Source organism: Uloborus diversus, chromosome 1 (assembly GCF_026930045.1).
Source record: "Uloborus diversus isolate 005 chromosome 1, Udiv.v.3.1, whole genome shotgun sequence".
NCBI classification, from domain to species: domain Eukaryota; kingdom Metazoa; phylum Arthropoda; class Arachnida; order Araneae; family Uloboridae; genus Uloborus; species Uloborus diversus.
Genome location: NC_072731.1, coordinates 65,865,611 through 65,891,619, shown reverse-complemented (window position 1 = coordinate 65,891,619; position 26,009 = coordinate 65,865,611). Strand labels below are relative to the sequence as shown.

At 31.0% G+C, this 26,009-nt stretch overlaps 1 protein-coding gene across 2 annotated transcripts in view; it reads right to left on the bottom strand.

Moving 5' to 3' along the window:
• The window catches only part of LOC129230200 (nibrin-like), a 65,675-nt gene that overhangs the window by 23,343 nt on the left and 16,323 nt on the right, over positions 1-26,009 (bottom strand). The window contains exons 2-13 of one of the 2 annotated variants that reach the window (XM_054864612.1): positions 22,711-22,748; positions 22,290-22,449; positions 19,980-20,083; positions 19,166-19,283; positions 18,023-18,204; positions 16,485-16,576; positions 13,932-14,022; positions 12,879-12,964; positions 9,290-9,636; positions 9,120-9,212; positions 7,804-7,941; positions 2,477-2,590 (exon numbers count right to left, since the gene is read on the bottom strand). In XM_054864612.1, coding sequence (XP_054720587.1) covers positions 2,477-2,590; positions 7,804-7,941; positions 9,120-9,212; positions 9,290-9,636; positions 12,879-12,964; positions 13,932-14,022; positions 16,485-16,576; positions 18,023-18,204; positions 19,166-19,283; positions 19,980-20,083; positions 22,290-22,449; positions 22,711-22,727 — 1,542 coding nt within the window. In that variant the 5' untranslated portion in view covers positions 22,728-22,748. The remainder of the gene's footprint in view (positions 1-2,476; positions 2,591-7,803; positions 7,942-9,119; positions 9,213-9,289; positions 9,637-12,878; positions 12,965-13,931; positions 14,023-16,484; positions 16,577-18,022; positions 18,205-19,165; positions 19,284-19,979; positions 20,084-22,289; positions 22,450-22,710; positions 22,749-26,009) is intronic. The other variant, XM_054864604.1, reaches the window with a different exon arrangement.

Genomic DNA, 26,009 nt, shown 5'->3' with positions numbered 1-26,009 from the left:
CATATAAAACAGTAACAACCTGAACCCTTTTCGGACTTACCTTAGTCTGGCTTTGAGGTACAGAAATTTAGGTCCTTATACAATACTTATATACACTATACAAGTAGTAGCTTTTCTTCAGTTTTATATTAATAGATGCAGTGGTGCATACACACAGAACGTCCAGAGTGTCCAAACCCCTCCTATCGCCCTTGAGTTTTTTTGACTGACTATAGTCCTATGTATGTAATATATAAAGTACTACATACCAATAAATGAAATGATAAAATAAAATTTATGAAATTTGAAATTGAATGAAAAAATAAAATTTATTTTCTCTCTTTCTTCCCCTGCAAAATCGAATTGTATGTGAACATAAATTGTTTTAAAATGTTAGCTGTGTTTATTTTTAATTATGAGAAAAGTAAATGCATTCATTCTTGTGGGTTCTGGTATTTTAATTAACCTTTTAAGCGCCAATGTTTCCAAATGGGAACATCAACTTTAAAAAATCGTAAAGAATAAAGCTTCGCTTGGGGGGATTTAATTTTTTTCTATTTGTTGCCAAAAATATACCTGATTTTTTGAAAGAAAAACTAGTTCTAATTTACAATTACCTTTTCCTACGAAAATTCGCAAAAATGTGCTTTTTTACCGATTTTCATGGAAACAGATTAAAAAAATTATATATATTTTTTAAATGCTTAATTGTTTTGATATTTTTGAATAACAATAAATAGGTATTTTTTGATGACCAAACATGACTAATAATAATTTCCAACAAAAATGTAGATCCTATAAGCAAACAAACTTCGTTGTTCCCAATTGGGAACATTGGCGTGATCCAATATACAAAAGTGGGCAATTTACGCTGCTGCGTAAGTTCTCTTATCTGATTTTTGTAAGCTTAAGAATTGAAAACAACCTCTATTCATGCATCTAAGAGCAGGTGGGCCACATTTTGACCTTTCACTGTTCCCCTTTCCGCCTTCTCCCTCCCCTTCGCCTCCAGTTTTAGCGTGGGAGTGATATTGAAAAATCGCTTTGTATGTAGAAATGAAGATGTTTACGGCTCTCCTCAAGTACTCTGCCTAGGCTTCAATCTGTTAGCAATAAATTCCTTTCCTTGGTCACATGATACTTTCCAGAGCCGGCCCCGAATCATCTATTTTTCTTTTTGGCCTATTTTACCATTAAAAGTAGGACAAAGAAGCAAAAAGCATAGAGTAAAGCTTAATGCATCTTTAAAATATCACAAAAAGCGAAAAAAGAAAAAAAAAGTCGAAAATAAATAAATTTGAAAAATTAAAATGTGAAAGTAGGGTATTGAGATGGGGAAAATATGTCTGTCGGTCTATGTGTCTGTCCCCCTCAAATAACTTTTGGGTTAATAGTCCAATTCAAATGATTTTTTTTCGAAAGGTCTCGGCGAGGACACCTCATTCCCATATTTTCTTTTTTTTATTTCGACAATTTTTCATTCAATTTTGAACAGTTCAAATCCCTTAACATGAGCAACTACGGAAAACAAAGTCAGTCTTGATCCCGAACTAAAAGGCAAATTTATTGCAAACAAATAATGTTGGAAATGGCTCTTGTTGACCAATTTTCGACCCCTTAAATTTTAGAGCAGTCGACTCCTGTACCCGAAACTTAGTGGGACTCCACTAAGTTTCGGACGGATTTCAGAGTTAAGTTTCGAACTCCGCAACTCCGACTCCGACTCCAGAGCTTTGGAAAAAATTTAGACACAGAAAAAAAAATGATTGACTCAGACTCTTGGATTTCATGTAATTGGTATCAGATTTTGAATGAATTTGTTTATAAATACACATTATTATTTTTTATTTTTTTATATTTTGAAATATATTTGAAATGGAAATGAATGTGACAAATAGTATCATGTATATCAATCATTTCTTCAAAAATACAAAACTGAAGGTATAGCGAGCGTAAAGCATAATCAGTTAAAAAACTTAACGTAACACGCCAATGTTCCCAAACGGGAACATTCCCAAAAATATTAGATAAAAAATTTTGTTTCGAAAATTTCTTCTTGCGGTGTGTAAAGGGATGCCTAAGAGTCCTATTTTCATGAAGCAATTCAATATTTTACACTTGGAACATAGAGCGACTTTTAAAGGGTTAAGTATTTACTATTAATAAATTAATTTTATTAACAAATTTTAAATAATTATTAAATATTTTTTAAAATGTTTTTTTGCTCCTAACAATCGATAAAATCAAACGAATATGTTTGGATGTGTGTTGGAGTATGAATGAGAATATTGGACCTTCGATTCTGGACCCTCCCCCTTGAAAAATTAATGTGTGCTCCACTGAATAGATGCAATAACACTATTAAAATATGAGTGAGACTGTTAAAATAATTGAAATTAAAGTTGTCCTTGGTAACTGTATTAGCTTCATTCATTGCATAGCAAATTTTTTTAAAAAGTGTCACTAATGAATCTGAAATATATGCATAAGGCAATACCTCCACAGGATTATCCCACTCCTCATTGCAGATTTTCACAGTATCTCGATCATATGGTATCAGTTCATGAATACCAATTATTCTTGGTAATGCTTGTGCTTTCAGAGGATAGACCTGGATCAAAGAAAAAGTATACTTGTGTGACAATGAATAATTAACAGACTCATAATACATTATTTATAAAAAATGTAATCAAAATTCATTGAAACTTTTACCTTTGCATATAATAAAATGTAGTAAATGCATTTACAGCAAGTAAATAATAAGCAAGGTACAGAACATCTTCCATGGATTTCATTTTCAACCAATCACTACAGTTTATGTGACAACTTTGCATCAACAGAAGCTTAAAATTCCATCTACAGATACAGTACAGTGTGCCGGGGACATACCACAAATACAGAAAAACAATTAAATTGTACCATGCACATTTGTATGTATCTATTAATTAGTCCTATAAACATGAGACAGGAACAAATGAGCTCCATGCAAAATTTTGAATTTCACAACACCAGACTCATCTCATAATTCCCAGTCATTCCACGGGAAGTACTATACAAATGAATATATGTTCGCTAATATGCATTTTCTCATTTCAAATGATTTGCTTCTAACAAATACTTGGACAAAAGATTAAAGGATAGGCACTGGACGAAGTAAAAATAATAAGGGGTTATAAACAGTGATGTTCCGGATATCCGAGGGAAAATAAAGATCTATATCCGTATCCGTAACTTTTTTGACAAATCTTAAACGGATCTTTCCTATTCTAAAAATTCTTAAGTATTTGAATAAAATACTCTTAAATTCCGTTTGAATTAGGTTTTATTCCTTATTTAAATTTTCAGTGTCATTTCAGAAGCTAATTTGAACCCCCCATTGCAAAAAGGAAGGGGTAATAAGTTTTAAAAGAGTGTACCTGTGTGTTTGTTTGTGGCATCGTAGCTCCTAAGCAGATGAACCGATTTTGATAGTTCTTTTTTCATTCAAAAGGTCACTTTATCAAAAATGTTCTTAGTTTGGCCTCGCTTTTGTATAACTTTAATTACTTGAGAGATTAATTAAAATCGACTTAACGTTTTTCACAATTATGGTAGTAAAAACTTAACCGTACGTTAAAAATATTGGCTCTAACTGAAAGAATGAAGTTTTCTGCGTTTGATATTTGTTTGGAAATTCCAAGTTATGTACAGTACGAGCTATAATCTTGTTAAGTAAATTATAAATGCTATTCTAAGCCTTTATATGCTTGATTCGTAGGGATTTCATAGTCAGAAGATAAGGAGAAAAAGTTCGATGATTTAAAATTTCTATCTACTGTCATTCATATTTATTGACAATATGTGTTCTGACCCGCGAAATCCTTATATATTATTTCTGTAGCCTGTTTTTGGTTTCTACGCCAGATTTTCCTCAATTCTTGATCGATTTCTTTGATTTACGCCTTATTTTAAAGCTTATGGTGCTGGCTACTGACGAAAAATAGACCCACGGTCTAAAAATTGTTTTTTTCAGCCGAAAAACCTGTTTTAAAGAACCAGAATGAGGTTTTCAGTTAAACTTATAATTTTAATTTGCGCTATGACCGACAGAGCTGAATAGCTTGATCGGCAGAGCGTTCTCTTCGTAACCAGGAGAATGCGTGTTCGGGCCCGCGTCCGGATAATCTGCAACAAAAAATTAGAGAATTGTCGCGCATTACATGAACACTTAAGTGAATAACAACTACGAAGGAATAGAATAAATGAGAAGGAAACGCTAATTGCTGATATGCAAACTTGAAGTGACTTTGTGCTAAATTACTTCGGAATTGTATGTTTTTTGTTTTTTTTCTTTTTAAGCTTTCGCTTTGGTAAGAAAATTTAAGCATAATGTAAGCGAAAATATAAGTAACAGATTTAAGATTTCAAGACTACAATAGAATTGTTTTTTATTCAGAAAAAAATAATAAATCGTATATTGAAATACATATTCTTCTAATGAGTTTTTGACTCTTTGTACAAATAAAAAAATTACTACCTCAATTTGAAGGGTAAAATATATATTTTTTCTTCTTTTTGCAAAAAAATAAATAGCTTATCACATTTTTACTACATTCGAAAAGCTACGCTTAAAAAAGAGCATAGTTCAATTTATTTTGTATTTTAACCGTGCTGTTAAATGATGAACACGTGCTGCCATCTAAGTCATAACGGTTCAAGCAGCCTGCGGTAACAAATTGTAAAAATTTTCAAGATTAAAAAGAAAATTTCTTCAATATCTTATCTTATATGTTATTCCTTTCTCATTTTAAAACTTATCAGGCTGGCTTATAAAGAAAAATAGACTTACGGTCGAAAAATCAAGTTTTCGAAAACGTTTTTTGCTGTTTCAAAATCTTGATGCTGCCTGTAGTTCTTATGCATTTTTTAAAAGCAAAGATCTAATGCAGTTTTCCATTTTTTACGTCGCTTTCGGCAAAAAAAAAAATAGCCTGTGTGTGGGTTCATATTTTAATAAAGCTTAAAAGCACTGGGCTTAGTTGTTCGGTTAAATTGATAAGTTTTTTTCGGTAGAGCGTTCGGCTATAAACCATCTGAACTTCGGGCAAGTTTGGGCTGTCGGAAAGAATATCAAATTTATATTAGTATTACACATCACATGTACTCATAACATACAAAAGTAACAAAATAAATTCAGTGGGAATGCTACTTGCTGTTTCGACTACTCTTTTATGCAGGCTACAGTTATCATTCGGATAAGTTGACTGCTAATCAAAGAGTGTTCTTCCTTTTTTTTAAGCTTTGACTACATCCAGACCATGCAGCATAATGTAAGCATAAACAAGTATTAGATTTACCTAAAGGAAATTCTTTTTGTGCAGAAAAACATTTTCATTGTATGCTGAAATGTAGATGTTTCTAATAGCAGTGTTCGAACTTTTGTACAAATGAAAAAATACTACGCCAAATTAAAACTACGAGTTTCACCCAGTAAACCTTCAATTTTTTATTCGCGCGAATACGATATAAAGCATTAAAATTATTATCAACTTCATTAGCAAGAAATCATTTTCTACTCCTCTGCTTTCTGCTGAAAAAAAGTACATTTTGTCTACGTTCGAAAAACTACAGTTAAAAAACGGACTCAGTTCAACTCGTTTTGGTTTCGAATTTTAAGTGTTCGATTAAAAGAGAAACATGTGCGGGCATTTAAGCCGTAACTGTTAAAGCAACCTTCTATGGGAAATAGTTCAATATTCAAAAATAAAAACTTATTTTCAATCTAATTTATTACTTCTCTAGAATGTTCGTTTCAATTGCTACGTGAGATCTTCGTCATTCTTTAATCAAATTCCATGCTTTTCGAATAATTTTAAATCGTATCATGCTGGTTAATGACAAAACATAGAAGCATGATCTTATTATTATTATTTATTTATTTATTTCTTTTTTTTGGCAAAAAGCTTTTTGGCTGTTTTTTACTACGCATTCCTTCAATGAATAGCTTTCAAAAAGGAAGGCGCAATTGCTAAGTTTGTTGGGGTGTCGGGCTGTTAATCAGAATGGCGCCAATTCGAATCCGTGCCAATAAATATATTTTTAATGTTTCTTTTTTTCCCGTCAGATGCTCACATGGGCAGGACTATTTGCCACAATCTGTTTTTTTACATGCACAATTATTGCTTTTTCACGAGTCACTACTCAGCCACACTTTTAATGATATTTATGTTTGAATTGAAAATATGTACTACCAAAAGGTGAGCGATGATGAAATTATCACAACGTTGTATTTAACGAGGTTTTGTTACTGATGTCTTTAAATTACATGCCTTCTCTTCTGCGCTTACTTTTTTTTCGGTTCTTCTTCATAATGTTCTTCCTTTGAAATTCTTAAAGAGCGAAATACCTTATGAAACGATTCGAAGCACAGTGCGGAGTTCCGCACGGGTCGACTAGTTCATCTTAATATGAGGTCGGCCCTCTGGGACATGTTTTTTTTTTATTGTTTTATTTAAATTTAATATTACTTTTTGTTGATTTGGGGTTTCTGTTATTCTTCATTTTGGTTTTCTTGGCATCCTTCAAAAAAAGTGATACTAACTTCTCTATTTACTGCTGTTTGTAAAGGTGTTCCCGGCTCTGCTATTTCATCGGTTGGAGTAAGTTGGGTGGAATGGGTAAGCGCTGCATTTATGCTGAAATAAAATGCGAAAAAATATTTCTAGCCTGTCCAGAATCTGCTTTACTCTTGCTCCTGCATCCTACATCTACCCAGCAAGCCAGAAATAATTTTCACATTCTATTTATGCATCAATGCAGCACTATCCCATTCCTTCCAACTCTCCCTCAATTTTAACGGAGATTTCTTAAAAGAGGAAATCATTGTCTTGATTATATTTTCGCCGTAGATGAAATTTTTTGAAGAAACAGTGCCATATCATTCTGACGGAAATACCTCCCGTAACAAATTTTACACTTGGACAGTTGAATTGGATAAAAAAAACTTTGAGGTCCGTATCCGTATCGGTATTTGGGGATCTTTGACTCTAATGATCCGGATCCGCGGATCTACTTTTTTAACGATCCGGCACATCACTAGTTATAAGTAAATGATGCCAGCATTTTTTTTCAATGAATTTGTATCACTCTCTTCTCCCCCCTACCTCTGTCACAAAGTGTCACATTTTACCTTACCCCTTCCCTCCCCTTGTCACATGTCATGCTTTTTTTCATAAACATAGTTATAAAAACAATGTGTAATGTAACACTTCTTGTTACCCCCCTCCCTCCCCTAGTCACAAACAATCATAACTTCAAGAACTACCCCCTTCAAAGCATGACATCATTTGTGGACACCCCCGTAAGCAATCTTAATTGCTCAAAAAACTTGTCACTATGTAGATAAATTTAAATAAACTCAAGAAAAAATATAATGAAAATTTAAAAATATACATACAGTGAAACCCCAATTTTGCATCTCTGGAATCTACGTTTTTCCTGTATTTAATGTTTTTCAACGGGTGCCATCATCAGTTTTGCTTTCTATGTATTTCCTGTATTTTACGTTTTCCCCATTATTTTTGTTTTTTAAACCAGTCCCTTGAGAAACGTAAAATCGGGGTTTCACTGTATTTGTTTCATTATTATTATTGTATAAAAAGTTACAGTTATAAAAATAAGGCATGACATTTCAAGACAATAGTTAAAATATATAATGATTTGATAATTCGAAAAAAAAAAAAAAAGATAGTTTATGATCCAAAATTGGAGTTAGAAGCAAAATATTCTAAAAAACAAAAACAACTTAGCAGTGTTGTGAGTTTTGACTTAAAACTAAAACAATACCTTTTTAAATTTTTTGAAGTTCTTCACTGAAGAATCCCTGATTCTAATATTTGGTGATGCAGATAACTTTTTACAAATCAAGTCCACAAACTTGACTTGTGCAAGATTGCAAGGCAGGTCTGAATCTTCTTCCATAACCTATGAAAATATTTTTAACTAACATCATGGAATTACAAAAGAGCTTTAAAAATAATTGTTGGAAAGAAATTAGAAAAAAATAAGAAGCGCTGAACTTAAATACAAGATTTAACAGATAGTCATTACCACAAATTAGAAAGGTTTATGTTATTAATAGGACTTGTGTATGCTTGAAAATGTAAAAACTGATAAGCAGTCCACCATTAAATCCGTTATAATCAAAGCACTAAATTGTTTTGATGTAAACCTATCAAAAAAATACATAAATGTACACTACATGCAACTTTTCAAAACCAATACTACTTATGAAAGTGCTGATAACTTTGAAATTGTTACAGGAGAGATCTGGATGACCTACACAGCCTTTGTCACACCAAATAACATCTAAATAACAGGTAAGTTCATGATCACACTAGTAACTATTTATGTACTGTCAAGAAAGTTACTTCAAGTAAATTGTGAAAGACTTCAAATGTAAAAGATTAAATTATTTTTTTCTGAACTTTCTTCGATATCTGTGCAACACAACATGCATCATGCACCTGCAACGTAGTTCCAAATTATAGAAATTTTATCAATTAAAAAAAATTATTTTAATATTGCTGGAAGTGTGGGAAGCCATATACCAAAAGTTGGGGCAATATTATTAAAACTTAAAAGGAAACAGAGTTAAAAATATGCGATTAAATCATGTGAAAGTGTAGCGGGTAAATGTGTATCAAGTTGGAGAGGTTTTTGCCTATTGATTTTAACCTTGGAAAAAACATTGGGAGAATAAATGTTGACTTACTAGGACAGTCAAGTTATACATGTTCAAGTTACTAGAGTACCACTGTATTCAAATCAGCTTTTCAAGTCTCCAAACAATTCAGCAAAATATTTCAAGATGTAACTTTTTTTATGCTTTATTTATTATATTTTAACCTAGCAGTATATTTTTTGTTACAATTGAATATATTAAAAACTATGTATATACTCATTAGAATTTTTCAAAAAATATTTTGTATCACAGTTTTGCTTGCTTTTTTTGCTTTGCATGCAAAGAGGGGGGGGGGGAGTATCCAAGTGTTATAAAAGCAAATGAAAAAAATAATAACAGAAATAATCAAAGTATAAAGCTGGGATAAAAAGAATTTAAAGTGAATGACTAGAAAAATTTCAAGATTGAATGCACTTACAGAAGTTTTTTGTACAGAATGAAACCCATTTTCAGAAGAATTTTTTTTAGAAGACTTTTTAACAACTGTAGGTAAATCTTTCTTGGCAGAACTCTAAAAAAAACATTTATGTTGAAGAAATCACATTTTTAATTAATTAAAACTAAATAATGTACAAGGACTAAACATACCACAGGGAAATCAAAATTATCATAATCTTGGTTGTGTGAAGGATTTTCATTGTTTGCGTTCAAAACTGGCTCCACTTTTGGAATTATTTTCTTAGTTTGCACAGTCAACTCATTTAGATTTTTTAAGTTAGATTTGTCAGAGCTTCTCGATGTTAACTGTTCTCGAACAGTTCTTGATGTTTTATTCATTTGGATCTCAGAATCAAGTTGCAATGTTGAAGGCAATGGTGTTGTTAAGTCTGTTGGTTTTGTAATATTTTTATCTTCATTATCGGATGTTATTTCAAATATATCATCCAATTCCTGTTTTACTTGAACAGATAAAGGTATTTCTACAACATCATCTTCTAAAACACAATGATATATACATGTTAATTTTTACTACATTAGTATATTTGGAAAATAACTACAATGGATATACAATGATAATGATTCGAAAGTCATACTTTATCAAATTTCACAAAATAAATTCAGGAAAAGGGTGTAGAGTAAGGAGTGAAAACATACACAATTTTTTTGGCACTGTAGAACTTCAGAACTGAGATTTACTTTCATTGAAATTGTTTGGCTTGAAAAAAAATCATCTGTCTTCTTGGTTTTTTCTTTTTTTTAAGTTTCGAATAATTTTAAACAACTTTTTGACAAAAGGTGGAGTTTTTTGAAATATTAATTGTTTTAAGTTCTTTGTACCTTTTTTAAAATTTTATTCAGTTTTCTTTAACCATGCTTCAGTTTTATGATAACGAATGTTTTTGTCATCACGAAGGTAATAAGCAATGTTTTTCAGTCCCTGGAATATTTATTGTTCCAGATGGCCAATAGCTGTTTTTGACCACTGTTTCAGTCATTATTTGTTTTTTTAATATGTTGCTAATATGCATTTATAATGTACTTTTGCAGTTAATCAGTGTTACATATTTGTTTTTGTTGCATAAAAAATGTTCTATTCAACATAGCAGCTACTAGAATTAACAGACTTGACTCAGAAAACAAAGATATAGGTACTACAAACAAATATTATAAAGAATACCTAATCATATGAAGACTAACAATACAGCTGCTAGTGCACTAACTTGGGCATGGACGGAACCAGAAATTGTTCAAGGAGGGGCGGTTTACCTCTACTATGTATTTGATTTGCACATGATTGGAGGGGGGGGGGGGTTGCACCAAATCATTTTTATAACTAGAAAATAAAGATTTATCCATGGATGTTTACAAACCTAATTCCTTACCTTTTCCGATAAAAGAGATAAAAAAATTCCTGAAAGTGTGTTTTAGAACTTCAATTTTGTTAATTTCGGGCAATGTTTTGAAACCCCCTCTCAATAATATGATCAAAGGTTGTCAAAAATTGAACTTTATTGAAACTTTTTAGTTTCAAGCAATTGCCGGAGGAAAGTCACTGAACCTATTTATTCCATTAACACTGCCTGAAATGTCTACAATCGCTAGATTTTAAAAAATACCCAGGGGAAGCCTCCCCTCCATCCTCCTACTGTCACCAAAGATCGTCTGAAATAGCGTTTTTGGAACATCAATTCCAAAAAAGTTCCGGTGAAGAAGATTCAAGTCCCATTCCAATCCTTAGTGCCATCAAAGATCTGCACTCATTTTAGAACTTCAATTTAGAACTGCATTGGCAATTTAGAAAAATTGCCAATGCAGGGTCCCTTAAGAGAGGGGCGATTGCCCCCATCGCCCCTCCCTTTTTTTTCTGTCCTCGCGCTTGGACCAACGCACATGTCTGTCATATATACTGATATAACTGTTACATAATATCATGACATTTAATCTGTTATAAAGACAAAACTAAGAGAATTATGAAAATAATGGTTTTAAAAATGCACTAGCAGCAAAGAGCTCCTTTTGACTCCACTGTTGTTGGTTTTATAAAATATTAAATAAAATATCCATACACAGCTTAAAGTTCTCTGCCTTCTGTGCCACTCCCTTTTAAGAGACTTATTGCTTTATTAATTGGAATTTATTTTGTTTTTATCATTGAGATTTATAATGGTTTTTATTACAGGGTGGCGACAGGAACTGTGAAAAAAAGTTCCCTGACTTTTCCCTGATTAAGTTCACCAAATTTCCCTGATTTACGTTACCAATGATAATGGTTTTCTTTCTTTGCTCTACTTGAAATCCATTGTATGCTTGTATAAAATGCAGTATTTTAAACTTTTTAAGTTGTGTAACTAAAGATATATTTTAAAAAGATGCTACTTTTTTAATTAAATGGTTAAAAAAAACATATCAGTCAATTTTTTTGGGAGAAAAAAAACCTACAAAACAGTATATTAAATTTTTCTACAATGGAAATATTATAGAAATTTTTTTAAAAAAATACTTTGCTCCCAGAAACCACTTAGCATAAGAATTTTAAGAAACTATTAAAATCTCTTAAAAACAAATGTGTATTTATGATATTACTAAAAAGTGATTGAAATTATTTTGAACTAAGTTCTCAAACAGTATAATAATTGTTGCAAGAATAACAAGTAATAGTGAAAGAATAGAAGTACTGTAGTTATTCTTACATAACTAATTGACATATTTATGCAAAATAGATGAAACCATTTGACATCCATTCATAGGGAGCTTTTCTCTAATCAAAAACATAGGTTTTAATGAATGAATACAGCATTTTAACAATGAAAAAATAAATATATTTACTTAAGTACACAAGTTAACTCTATTTCAAATGATTTCAGTATGTAACGAAAAAAAATCTTAGATTGCTTTTGTAACAAACAACTTTGAACAGCAAGAAGGAAAAAAAAAAGCAATTAGTTAATTTCAAAATATATAAAAGAAGTATACAACTTGGTTATAAAATTAAAGAATCACCTAAGTCTGAAGAAAAGAAAACCTTTATAATCAGCGGTGACAACAAATAGTATAACGGCAAGTTTTTTTTTTTTTTTTAATTGAAAGTTCAATTTTAGCAATTTAATTAAAAATGCGAAGAAGTAATAACATTCAAGCTTGTATCGTATTAATTCAAAAACCAAAGATTTCTTCTTGAAATCGTGATTGCAATACGCTAATTACTTCAAGACAATGAAATAAAGGCAAAGGAGCTAAGGCATTAATGAAGGCTTCCTCTTTGCCTGTAAGGTTGTTTATTTTACATAGCATTGAAAGCGTAAAAGGAAATTTCAAGCTAGGTAAAATAAACAACCTAAAGGACACAGAAGCAATCTTAGGAAGTTTATCCTGTTGTTAATAAGTAAGATTCAATACTTTGATGTAGAGGAAAAAAGATGCACAACTATACGGCAGTGTATAATCGCACCTCATTAATTTTACTTTCTGTTTGAACAGATAATTGGCGGAAAATGCGTAGGGAATTAGAGTACTTAATTTTGTAAAGCAAAAAAAAAAAATTTTTTTTTTCTTCATAAAATTAATTTTCCCTGATTTTTTGTTATTTTTTCAAAATTCCCTGATATTTCCCTGATCTCTCCGATTTCCCTGATCTGCCGCCACCCTGCATTAACAATGTTCTAGAGATTAATGAAGTGAAAAGTAAGATGAAATCTTTTGATATTATGAAAGAGAAATAAAAATTTCTATACTTTACCATCTCTAAATGATGTTAAATTTAGACTGCTTTCCTGCTCCACTTTTCTTCTCTTTGGTGGCTTTTCTACTTCAGAATCAGCCATTCTGAATAAAGAAAGGAAATTTAAAACAAGGTAAACGCATTCAATTTTCCAATATAAAACTCAATAATAAATTTTAAATCAGAAATTTTCTCTATGTATAAAAAAAAAGTAATGGCAAAAAAAATTGTAAAAGGAAGTTTGGTGCAGGTCTCCGCCGCCCAGGAGATCCCATAGCATCTATAGGCTTGAAATTTTGTACAAAATTATTTTGAGCCCCGGGGTTTGCACTTGGGGTTTCTTTCTTTTCTTTTTTTTTTTTTGATTTTGAATTAGTTTTTTTGTAACTAATTTTTTAAACTAAAATTTCACGTAAATTTCCAATTGAAGGGATGAAACATCTCCAACACTTTGAAAATAAAAAAGTTACGTCAAGTGACGCCACGTGTTTAAGAATTGGGCTTAACTAATAGAAAAAAAGTAACATTTCCCGTCAAAATAATGATCCTTAAATTTTGCTAACGGTTAATCTTCAAGTCCTGAATAAATTAAACGCAACCCTCCATTTATGCAACTAAAATCTTTGAATATCTTCTGCTGGCAGTATAAAAAAAAAAGAGCCCAAAAATATGCAAAAGGGGAAATTTTTACCTGAAAGCAAAAGCAAGAATTTTATTTGTTCACAGTCGAGAAAAAATAGTAACAGATCCGAAATGATTTTATTCATGTTAATTTAAACTGAGCTCCTTGGCAAAGGATAAATTTTGGACTTGATATGGATGTTCCATTTGGCATAAAAATTCTTATAACTCTTTTCCTGATGATTTACAACCTTGTTTTTTTTTTTTTTTTTTTAAATTTGAAGGAAGTAAATCAACTTGAGGGTTATTTTTCGGGGGCTTTCGAATGAGACCCAAAACAATCGGATAACTATTTCAGTAGAAAGAGCCATTTAATGCCATGTTGCCCCACAACATGTTTGTGAGATTCCGGAAGACACTTCGCAATTATTTATTCTTAATCAATTTTACCTCGAAGTTTTTTCTTCTGTGTCTGGAACGTATACTTCTCTTTCTGAAAGAGTCTGTGAATAAATTCTCTGACTACCCAACATCGCTGCTCCTGCAAAACAAAATAGGCAAACCAATATTTACAACTAAAATAAATATTTAAAAGTTTTTAACACAAAAAAGGTGCATTTTAAGCATTTTCATCATCAAACTATTCATTGTTATCATGAAAATTTTTGAAAATAAACACACTCCTCATCCAATTTAGAGGAATTGAACACTTAATCAGGGCTTATAGCAAGTGGAAAAAAATATATCGGAGTTAAAAGGAAAAATATAGGAGTTTGATAGCAACATATATAGGAGTTTGAGAACAAAATATATTGGAGTTTGGAGAGCAAAATATATAGGAGTTTAAAAGGAAAACTATAGAGTATATAGGAATTTCGAAAAAGTATGTATGTATGTAGAATCTCTCTTTGAGTGAGAGCAAATGAATTTTTGTACCCACGGTCGCTTATGTAAATCAACTTTGTTTAAGACAATTTTGATTCAATTAAGCAAAATTATGTGTGCATGTTTTTTTTTCTTTTTTTTAAACATTGGATTCTACATACAGTTTGAGAACTTTTATTAAATTTTTGGTCAAACAAGATATTATTAGAAGTATACTGCACACTCAAAATATCCATTTTTGATTAGTTAAAGAATTTAATCACAAAACAGTATGAAAAAGCGATTACAAAATTCAGATTTTAACTTACGTGCTTTGAAAAATGCATTTCTTATTGATTGCTAAAACTAGATAATAATTAATTTGGACATTCTTTTTCTAGCCATAGTCATCGGTGTTGGTACCTCATTGTTTCAATGCTAACACTAACGATGAAAAGTCCCATCGACGCGATGTCTCTCTCAGCGACTCCATGTCTCTCTTGTCTCATTGGTTTTGTTGGGCATATCATGATACAATCGTTAAAAAAAAGTGTGCAACACTCTGCCTCCCCTTTGTTTCACTATTTCGGGAAAAAAAACCTCATTTTACTAAACAAAGCTAAAGAAAAAAATACTGCGCTAATGCATCACGTTTGTGGGAAATGATCACTCTCATATGCTTGATCCATTTAAGTGGCATGTTTGATTCAAATATTCTACAATTTTTTAATGTTAAAGCTGGATTTCATTTTGTTTTTGAGGACTGATTCAATTACCTGTCACTCACTCTAACGGCATTGTCTATAACTTACAGTTAATGTGTGTGTATATATGTGTACACATTGTATAAAGGGGGAATTTGACCTAATCTGCCTAAAGAAAGGTGGTGTTAGAAGAGCCCAAGTGGAGCATAGAACCACCTATTATCATCTGCAATTTGTAACCCTAAACGAGTAGATAGAAAAAAAATAAGCCAAAAAAGAAAAAAAAAATTCTGAGATGAAGCTAGATTTCTGAAATTCTTAGAAAATCTACAAAAAATATATATTTGAAAAAAGTAGAATTCTGTATTTATAAATTAAATATTTTCCTAATTAGAGCGCATAAAACTTACGTACGACAATTTAGGTTTTTAACATATTTGGAGCCCGCTTAGACATGAAACAGCACTCTTAGCTAATATTGCATTTGTGTTATTTAATATTTTGCACAAAATATTAGAAAATGAGATATATTAGCCATAATAGATATCACATTTTTTTACTGGGAAATAAACTACACACACACATGCAGTTCTTACACACTACTACTAATCTATGGAAATAGCTCAACTTGTTCAATGATGAAATAATTGCCAGTTAGTGACCCTATGTACCCTCATTCTTCCTCTACATTTCCCCTCATTAAAAGCATTACCTATGCAACTTAAAAAGCTAGTGCGTTGTTGAACACTATTTACAGATATATTTATCCGCGAGTAATAACAAAGTGATTTGTACTTTCCAGTTCGTGTTTAACGGTTAAAATGAGATTGAAATTACCTACACTTTGATGGGCGATTTTATACCTCCACTCCCTCAACTAGTACAACTACAGCTTCTCAGAAGAGCTTACCATACTTAAAAGACATACTTTGTTATTCTTTTGTAGGTTCATTTACTTATGAATATTGATTACAATAATTACATATCTTTACATTCTCCATGAAAAAAATCTTGGGGACAATTTCAGAACCTATTCGATTAGAGCATTATTACCAGAGGCTGGTTTACTACATTGCAATTATGAGGTGTTTTCAAGACAGGGGACCAAAAGAGGATCTGAATAGGCATACAAAAAATACTTTACGTAGTTCTCTTTATTGCTAAGGGGGCAAAAAAAAAAAAAAAAAATAGTAAATCCTCCACTGATTATTAGGTATTGATGTTTCAAACAAATGATCTGTGCAGATCACCCTGAAATAGAACTGAAGCTAGCATCAGTTTCTTTCTAATCAATTCTTTCTTTTCATGCACAAATAAAAGTTCATAATAGTCAAAAATGTCAAATTTTACTCATCTGCAGAGCGAAAAAATGGCTATATTTCAGGAACAAAAATTTTTTACAGCACTAACCAAAACTAAGAAATATTTTACTAACCAAGACTGAATTCTGGATTACAAAATTTTTCCGTAGAACAGTATGCAACAGCTAAACCAATGTCTGATTCAGGTATCATTCTCAGACTTTTTCTGAAAAGCAATTACAAAAATTATTACTAACAACTTAAGCATATTAAAATATCTCACTCACGAGTAATTAAAAATATATATATATATATATATATTGCATAAAAAAGCTTGTTCTATAAACAAATAAATGAACATATAGAGAAAAACAAAGAAGAAAAAAATAAATATAACAGAGCATTTTTAACTATTAAACAGAGAAAAAGAGCAAATTCAAGTTGTTTATAGAACAAATTACCAAAACTTAATGACTTTTTCCCACAACCTCAAAACTTTAAATAACTCCCCCCAATTTTATTTACCATTTTGTTCAAATAAATTAAATATTAAATACAGTGACAACAAATGAAACATATACTTATTTTAATTTAAAAGAAATATTTTGAAGTTCTTAACTTCAGATTCATAACATTTAAAACAAATTTTATTCCTGTATTTCTCTTCTACATTAAAATTGGTAGTTATGAACTTAGTAAATGTAAAAAAAACCCCTGTTTTTATGCAATGGATAGGGACCGCATGAAGACAAATTGTTCAAAACTTCACGAGTAGCTTTAAAAAGTTATTTTTCCAACACAGTTTAAAAAAAAAAAAAAAATTATGCAGTGGATAGGGACCACTTAAAAAAAGTCTCACATAGAAAATAACCCAAAAATTTACAAAATTGTAATATTTAAATAAATCAAAATAAACCAGGAGATGATCATTTTTGCCGCATAGTCAGAAAAAATTTCTGAAAGAGGAAATTTTTGGGAGGTCACAGTGACTTCCCATCAGGGTGCCTATGTCATCACTTAAAGATACTACCTCACACTCGTTTTGAAAATAATTTTGTCAATTGAATCCCAATCTGATTGAAATTTAACACACCACACAAAAAAAAAATTTGCACAAAAAAATGGACAAAAAAAAATTGTATAAAAAAAGACAGCAAAAAAACAGGTTTGGGTGAAAAGCAACTAATAATAACTGGATAGGTAAAAATAAACGAAAATTTAGTTTGGTATGAATGAGACAGCTGTATTACAAGAAATAAACTCTGAATACCATTGTCAAAAAACAATTTATCACATAAATCCATTTCCAAAAGAAACAAACTGAAGCTTCTGGCATCACACCAGTTAGTCTAAGCATATATCACCCCTGTTGGATGACCTCTAACTCTTGTAGCTGCAACAGCTTAGTGAGTATCTAGCTGATGAAAGAAGGTTGTTGAAAAACTGATGTGACATTTAAATAAATATTTTTTATTTTACATTTAAATTTTTGAGTGATGTATCTCTAACAACCTATCGACCAACAACAGATTAACTCAAAAAAATAGGCAACAGAGTCAACTGAATTTGGTTAATTTAAAAAGAAAAACACTTTACAAAGCTTACATTTTTAGCAACCTAGCATACATACAAAAAAATAGATATAGTTGATTCAGATCATAAAACTACTCACTTTTGCAAGGCACATATAATATCTCTCAGCAAAATTTTAGCTTTCTCTGTAACAACTTGATCTTTCACCGGCTCTATAAAGCAAGACCCTTCCCTTAAAAGAACAGTGGGATCTGCTTTGTCATCCATTAGTATTGTAGCTTTGCCACCCCCAAGCACAATTCCCAAATGTAATTTCTTAAACTAAAAAAATAAACAAATAGGGTAGAAGAAAACACAAAATCACTAAAGGGAAAAAAGGGCTGAACTCATGCTTATTTACAGACATTATAGTGTTTCACTTTTTAAAGAGAGTATCAGAAACTGCAACTCTTGAGCACAGCAGTAGTTTAACAATACTTAGATGCAAAAGCTGAAAGCAAAAAATGTAAATCGTGGCTTCCAGTCATGTTTGCATGAATATTGCCTAAAAAAGTGAAAGTTCTTGATTTACATAATAAGGGCAACACCCCCAACTTCCTACAAAATATTTCTACACTTCTACTGACATCAAAATTGGGATAAGATGTTGTTATATAATATATGAATTACATTCGAAACTTTAAAATATACTTGAAAGTGCATTTTAAAACAAACAATAAGGTAAATAAATATCCAGGAGACAGTCATACTCTGGAGTAAATGATGCAAATCCAAATATAGTTGCATTGTCCTATAGTTTTACTGAAATGATTCCATTTTAAATGAGCAGATACACTGTATTGCCATGCTAAGTGCGAAAGTCATATCTGCAGCAGAGTTCAAAATGAGAAATTGTCATTTAATGTTTTGCGTTTCCATGTATTTGATTCAGAGGCAACTTTTTCAGAACTGTTTAAAAAAAATCCCCATTGACAAACAACTATAAAACGTTGTATTTAGGAGAAATATGTGACAAAGAACCACTTGGTGACCGTAACTCAATTTTGATAAATAGCACAGATACAGCTTTTATGCTTAGCACAGCAGTGTACTTCTTCAACAGAGGAAAACAATTATTTTTTAAATATTATTTAAATATAATCACTGATTTTGCAACTATTAACATCAAAACAAGTTTTTTACACTTGAAGCACATCAATAAAATATTACAGATATACTCTTAATATAATGGAAATTAAAGCTTGAATTTACATTTTTTAATGATTAAATAAATAAATTTTACCTGTTTTTCATCCATGAAATAAAATGTCTTTCCATTAAAAATATTTTTTCTGAGAGGATTTACATCAAAAGAAACTTGATCCTTATCTATGAGGGCTTCTCCAAGGGGAGGAATGAACCTAAAATAGAAATATTGAAAGTTTAAACAGGTTGTACTCATGAAAATTTAAAAACTATAAATCTTTAGAAATTCCCGTGAAAACCAGCTTTGATTTTTCGTAAGTTTTTATAAACCAAGAAAAAATGCAAGCATGTTATAAAATTTGATTTTGGAATTGGAATTCAATTTAGGAAGGTTTATGTATGCGTCTTTGGGTGCGAGCATGTGTATAGTGAATTACAGCATTGCACGAGACTTGCAGTAACTATTATTGAAAACATCATTTCAAGATATTTAAATGAACATTGCAATGAATTGAAACTTTGCATCATACAACCAGTACAAATCTTAACAGATCCTGTGGCTTTGAAGGATTTTTTCAGTGTGCCATCACATTTGGTGTCTTCTCCACATAACCAAAGATTACCAAATAACTTTTGTTTTAGGAAGATTGGCTCCATCTTCAACTATTAGCTACATGCAGATTCCTAAATTCGAGAATTAAAGGTGCCACTAAATCTGAAGAGAAGGTTCATTTGTTTAATGTTTGATTACTTATTCATTCATTCATTTCATGAAAAGTACTTTTAATAATCAAATAGAAGACTTTTTACTAGAAATTATGTGCTGTAATTTTCAAAAGAAAATTTTCAATTTTGAAAAAAGGTGAGCAATGTTAATGTTTTCCCTTTACCCCACAGAAGTTTCTACATACCTACTGGTAGACAAAACTGTAGCTGAAGAGCTTAAGCTTTCTTCTAACTCTTCAAAGTATTGTGGCAAAACAATTGATTTGCAAGATAATAAGCAGCATAAAGCCTGAAAATATAGAAAAATATATTAGTATAAGAATATTTCAGAATAAAGTCATGGCTAGAGCCTGGATTATACACTAAAGCATATGTGCACATGCTCTTTACATATGTTTGCTTATTTTGATGCTAGGTGCACACTACATACAATTTGACCAAAAATTTTATATAATTTAGTAATTGCCCAAGTTAAGACCATTACATATGAAGGAATCCAGCAGGGGGAAAGCAAAATAGCGATTGGATATTGATGCTTGCATTTTATAATGTCACTAACATGTTTTATAATGTCACTAGTGCCTTATTAATTTATTGCATTCTCTAAAATAAAATGAGGAGAAGCAAAAAGAGTTTCCATAGAAACAACAAAAAGAAAATAAAATGCTTTCATTTTATTTGGAAATGTAAAAGCAAAATGGAAAGATCAGAATTATGTCATAAAATTATAAATCAATTAATTTTTGTAGTGAGAATACTGATCAAATCCAGATTAGATTTTAAAAAATATTGAACAAATTGTCATTTTTACAAAATGGCGTCTAAATAATTAAGAGGCAAAAGCGCACATCTGTAACGAACAACCATCCCTGCGAACTAATAGATGTGCCCATTTCCTTTAATAAACCAGATGTTTGCCTTTTCATATTATCGATGGTCAGACTGTATATACATAAAAATAACAACTTTTTTAAATAAATCCATGTTACTAAGTTATTTTTCCTTGAATTTCTTTTTTTTTTTTTTTTTTTTTTTTTTTTTTTCAATTTTACAAAAAATTGAGCACTCCATGGGAAGCTATTCCATGGAAATACAATTAGTTCTGTTTAACGATGCTCTATTTAACAACTCTCGATTTTAAGATGGCGATCTATTTTCAATCTTGGAAGCTCCACTGTAGTTTTAAAAGCATTCTATTTAAGGACGTAGTCTACTTAAGGACAATTTTTTGTAGTCCCTTGAAAGTCGTTCAATGGAGAACCAATCTTAAATGCATTTTCCACTTCCTGGTAGCCAATAAGAAAATGAAAAGGATGTACGGGGGAAGGAGAGTCAGTGAGTGACCCTAAACTAAAGTATTTTTTGAGGGTACGTTTTCAGTACGGTTTTTTTTATTTATTTATTTTTTCTCTTGATCAATCTCATTGAAAGTATACTTTAGTCGGAAAAAAAATTGGAGTTAAATTGCAGAGGCCTATGACCTGCTGCGGTATTACTTTTAGTATTATGTATCGCACAATGTGCTTATCAATACAAATAAATCCTATTTGTTCTAAAAATTGCTTTGTATTTTACTCAATATGCTTTGTGTTGTATACTAATGAAAAAATTAAAAGAAGTATTGTAAATTGAAAGCAATTGCAAAAAAGATTGCTGCACAATCTCAGCATAATGCTAATTTGCTAATGACAAGTGGCATCAAAGAAACATAAAAATAAACTGCAAGTACTTTGTTTTCAACAAGTAAATTATTGCTTATTTAAAATGAGAATGTTCACACTGATATGGGGAGATAAAGGGCAGTATCTATAAAAATGGGTTTTTGAGATATCTGAAGAAATGCATTTTTGATTCCGTACCAACAATTGGAAAATGTTGGAGTATGACATTTTTTCCATGCTTTATTTTCAGTCAAAACCAAATAAACAAGCTTGTACAAGAAAGGAAAAGTATAATAGATGACAAAAATGCAGAAAAATGAAAAATCTGCAGTTGCTGCTCTTAATTTTTCCCATGACAGCATAATTTTCAATTTTTATTTATTTATTTATTTATTATTATTATTACTGTTAATTTAAGAAAAGAATTCTGGGTTTCGAGTCCTCTGGATTTTGGGTTTCTGAAATTGGGATCCCATACTGAATATTAAGATATCAAATAAATATCAAAACCTCATGCTATTTTATACTCTGATCTTCATAAAAAATGTTTTAAGATTTCCAGAGATGAGTTTAAAAAATAAACTGAAAATTATTAATGTTGGTTAAATATTACTAATTAATCATTTCTAACTATCATAACCATTCTAAATTTCTTTCTTGTCTTTCCATTTCTTTCATCAGGATTAACTTGGATTGACTTTGGATTGAATAATTATACAAGCAGGTGCCTATCCAGAAAATTTTTTGCCTTAAGGTCTTAATTGCGCTCTCCCATTAGTTTGACATGATACTTAAAATTGTTTTAATAAAAAAATTTTTAAAAATTTTGCAAACCTTGATAGTAACTTTTACTTGTGACATCACAACATGAGTACAACAAGGCTGCCACTCAGAGACGATATGGCCTCCAAGTTTGAAAATGATTTTACGAATTTTATTCTTTGCTGAGACATCAAGACATGAAGTTGTAACAACTAACGGAACACAATGAACCCTATAATGAGAAAATTATTACAAATTGATCAATAAAAGAAACTATTTAAAACATTTTTTGTAAAAGGTTATGTAATGCTGAATCTACTTAACACCTGCACATTCAAAAAATAGAAGAAAGCTAAAAGATAACTGGCACAAACAGAAAGCTTGTATTTTCAGGAAAATACAATAATTTCTTTTTTTTTTTAACGTGCCAAAAAAAAATGAAATGAAATGAAAAGTTACAACATTTGATCAGTTTACATTCACATCAGTTCACCTGTGGCGAGGCTTCATTTGACCATTCAAAAGTTGTGGCTAAATATAGAAGAACTTACTACATAAGATTACAAGCAGTAAATACATTCAAAGTGCAACAGATAGTTTTTTTTTCTTTTTTAATAGAAAACAATTTTATAATGAAGTGTTTGAGTGTCAATTTGCTAAACATGCTGATATTAGATGGAAATACATTACATGACATATAATGACTGTTACACAGACACAGAAACTGTATATAGGTATTAATGAGCTCATATGGATAGGTTTTATAACAAAATTGTATTGAATTGAATTCAAAAAAAAAAGAAAAAAGGTAATTTTTTACATCAAAAATAATATAATTCTTCTGTCAATAAATGTACTTGCAGAGCTTCTAGTTATTCAAAATATGCTACCAATGTTAGCAAACAAGGATACAGTAACCAATAAATGAACAGTAATGTGCAGTTTCATTTTCAGAAATTCACAATTTCATTAAAGAACTAGCACTTGGTTAATGAGGCATTAAAAAGTTTAGTTGATACTGTGTATTAATTTTTTTTTTTTTTATATAAAAATGGGATACTTTTTGTTCTGCTTCCGGTTTTTGGAAGTTTAAGTGGAAAGTGGCATAGCAACTTAATGAATCAACACATCTAGTAAGATCACAAACAAAAGTCATTTCCTTTTTGGAATTGTTATAGGAGAAACTTCATATCGCTTATTCAGTTAAGAAATAATTTTGAAATCTTTTTTAAAAAATAATAATAATAAAAAGAATTGTTTGTTCACTGTAGCTTGTTCACCCACTTGTACAATTACCCTGTATACAGATTAAACATGTTAACGACAAAAATTTTCAACAAAAAAAATTCTAACTAAAAAAAAGGTTGCTCAGGATAGATGCAAAAATTTATTCAAAGAAATTTTCTCCTTAATTTGATATTTTCACATTAAATTTAAATATTCATGCAAGAGCTGAGCATTTTATACATTGATATTTTGTCATCCTGGTGGAGAAGTAATCACGGGACGCGGAAGCGTCCCGCCCCGCCAAGGAAACCAAACGTCAGCAGCCAACAGAAGCAAATCCACGGCCACAGACGAAAGAAAATAAAGCGACCAAGAACAAGATTACGCGACAGAACGAATTGGGGTTTTTTGGGTTTTTCACCCTTCTGTATCTCAGCCCCATGAAGACCCCCGGAGTTGATTTTTGGTACACTCAATCTCTAGTGGCCCCTGACGCCGTAAACGAAAATACAATCCCCCGGACCATCAGGGGAAGGAGGTATTAAAGTTATAAAATCGCTGTTCAAAAACGTTTTCGCTTTCTTTGACAGGGCTACAGCCCAGACGAAAAAAAGAATCAAGCTGAAATTTGGCACACACATTTCTTGTGCCCTACTGATGTACCTTTTGACCCCCCCTCCCCTCCCCCCCTCGTTTTTACCCCCCAAATTGTACCTTCCCGGGGTTCTATAACAGCCCCCCGGTGGGCTACGGTAATGATTTTTTGTATACATATTGTTGGGGGGCCATTGGGTACATGTACAAAAATTCAACCTCCAGGGACACCATGGGCCGGAGTAATTGAAGTTTGAAAATCACCAATTTTCCCTAAATTCTTATGTACTTACTCTCAGCTCATAGGGTTTGTTTATCGCGGACTGCAATTGCAAGGTTAGAACAGATCTAACAGTTATTCAAAAGGTGTCTCAGGAAATGAAATTCAATCATGACTAAAACATATACAACAGTTGCAACTAGACGGTAAATCGCGGACATCACAAATTTGCCACAGCGACTGAGCATGCGCGCAGACTTAGCTCATTGGGTTTTCTCTTATCAGATTCCATGTTGTTTGTTTATACTTAAGCAGAGAAACAAATTAATGAATGATATTAGAATGCTGTCCTCCTCCCCCCCCCCCTCAAGTTTTGCCAATACGATATTTCATTCCCCCTGTTTTTCAGTTTTGATATATTTAAGGGGGGAAGAAATTTTAAATGTCGGCGTGAAACTGGGGTTAAAGCATTAGAATATTTTGCGTGACATATTATATGAAACTGTACGTATATGAATACGACACATATGACTTTTGAATTGAAAGCGAAAAATAGCACTTTTTAATTGGTTTGCTTGTTTTCTAAATAAATTACTTTTAAATAAAAAAAAACTGCCTTCAAAAAATACTCAGGAACTAAAAAGCAAAAAATAACTGATTACAATTACATTCTATTTCCTACCCAAACATAGAAATGAAATTTATTTTACAATTCCAGTACAAAAATCAACTAAATTAAACACCGAATTATAAAATAAACACTGATCTAAATTACTATACGATGAATTATTTTAAATACCTAATTATATACGATCTCTTAATTTTTAATAACCTTTTGAAGTCGGGGCCTCCTATAAACAACTACATAACGTAACTGACAACCCACCGAATCCTGAATTAAACACTAATTTAACTATAACGCGAAATTAGTCTTTAAAACTAAACCTACTTAGTTACGTTAGGTAGTAGCTTATAGGAGACTCCGACTTCAAAACGTTATTAAAAATTAAGAGATCGTATATAATTAGTTAGGTATTTAAAATAATTCATCGTATAGTAATTTAAATCAGTGTTTATTTTATAATTTGGTGTTTAATTTAGTTGATTTTTGTACTGGAATTGTAAAACAAATTTCATTTCTTTGTTTGGGTAGGAAATAGAATGTAAGTGTAATTAGTTATTTTTTGCTTTTTAGTTCCTGAGTATTTTTTGAAGGTGGTTTTTTTAAATCTATTTAAAAGTAATTTATTTTTTGCTTTTTATTGATATAAATAACACGGCGAGCGTCTCAGAGACTTCCAACGACTGTGAAGAAAGACTTTTTCAAACGCGTAACTATGTACAAAAAAAAATGTCTTCATCATTAGTTCAACTTTATCAAAGTTTTCTTTCTGAAAGCAAATGCACGAGTCACTAAAAAAAAACCGTAATCGCTTTAAGTTTAAATTTGTAAAAGTGTAAATTTTAGAATTGTTTTTTTGTAAATTGTAATTTATGTTTCACAATACGTGTCATGTAACTCGTGATAAAAGTCGCATGTTTCTTCATATGGCCCCACTAGATTAAAAATTCCACTAGAATGAATTTTATGTTTGCTTCACAGAATCTTTAATTCAAAATTTTCATTATCATTACTCTTAATAATATATTTTTTTAGTACTTTCTTTAACTATAGGTAAAGAAAGTATATACCATTGTTATATGGACTTTGTTTATCAACGGGTTTTTTATTTAGTAGTTTGTGACGGAAA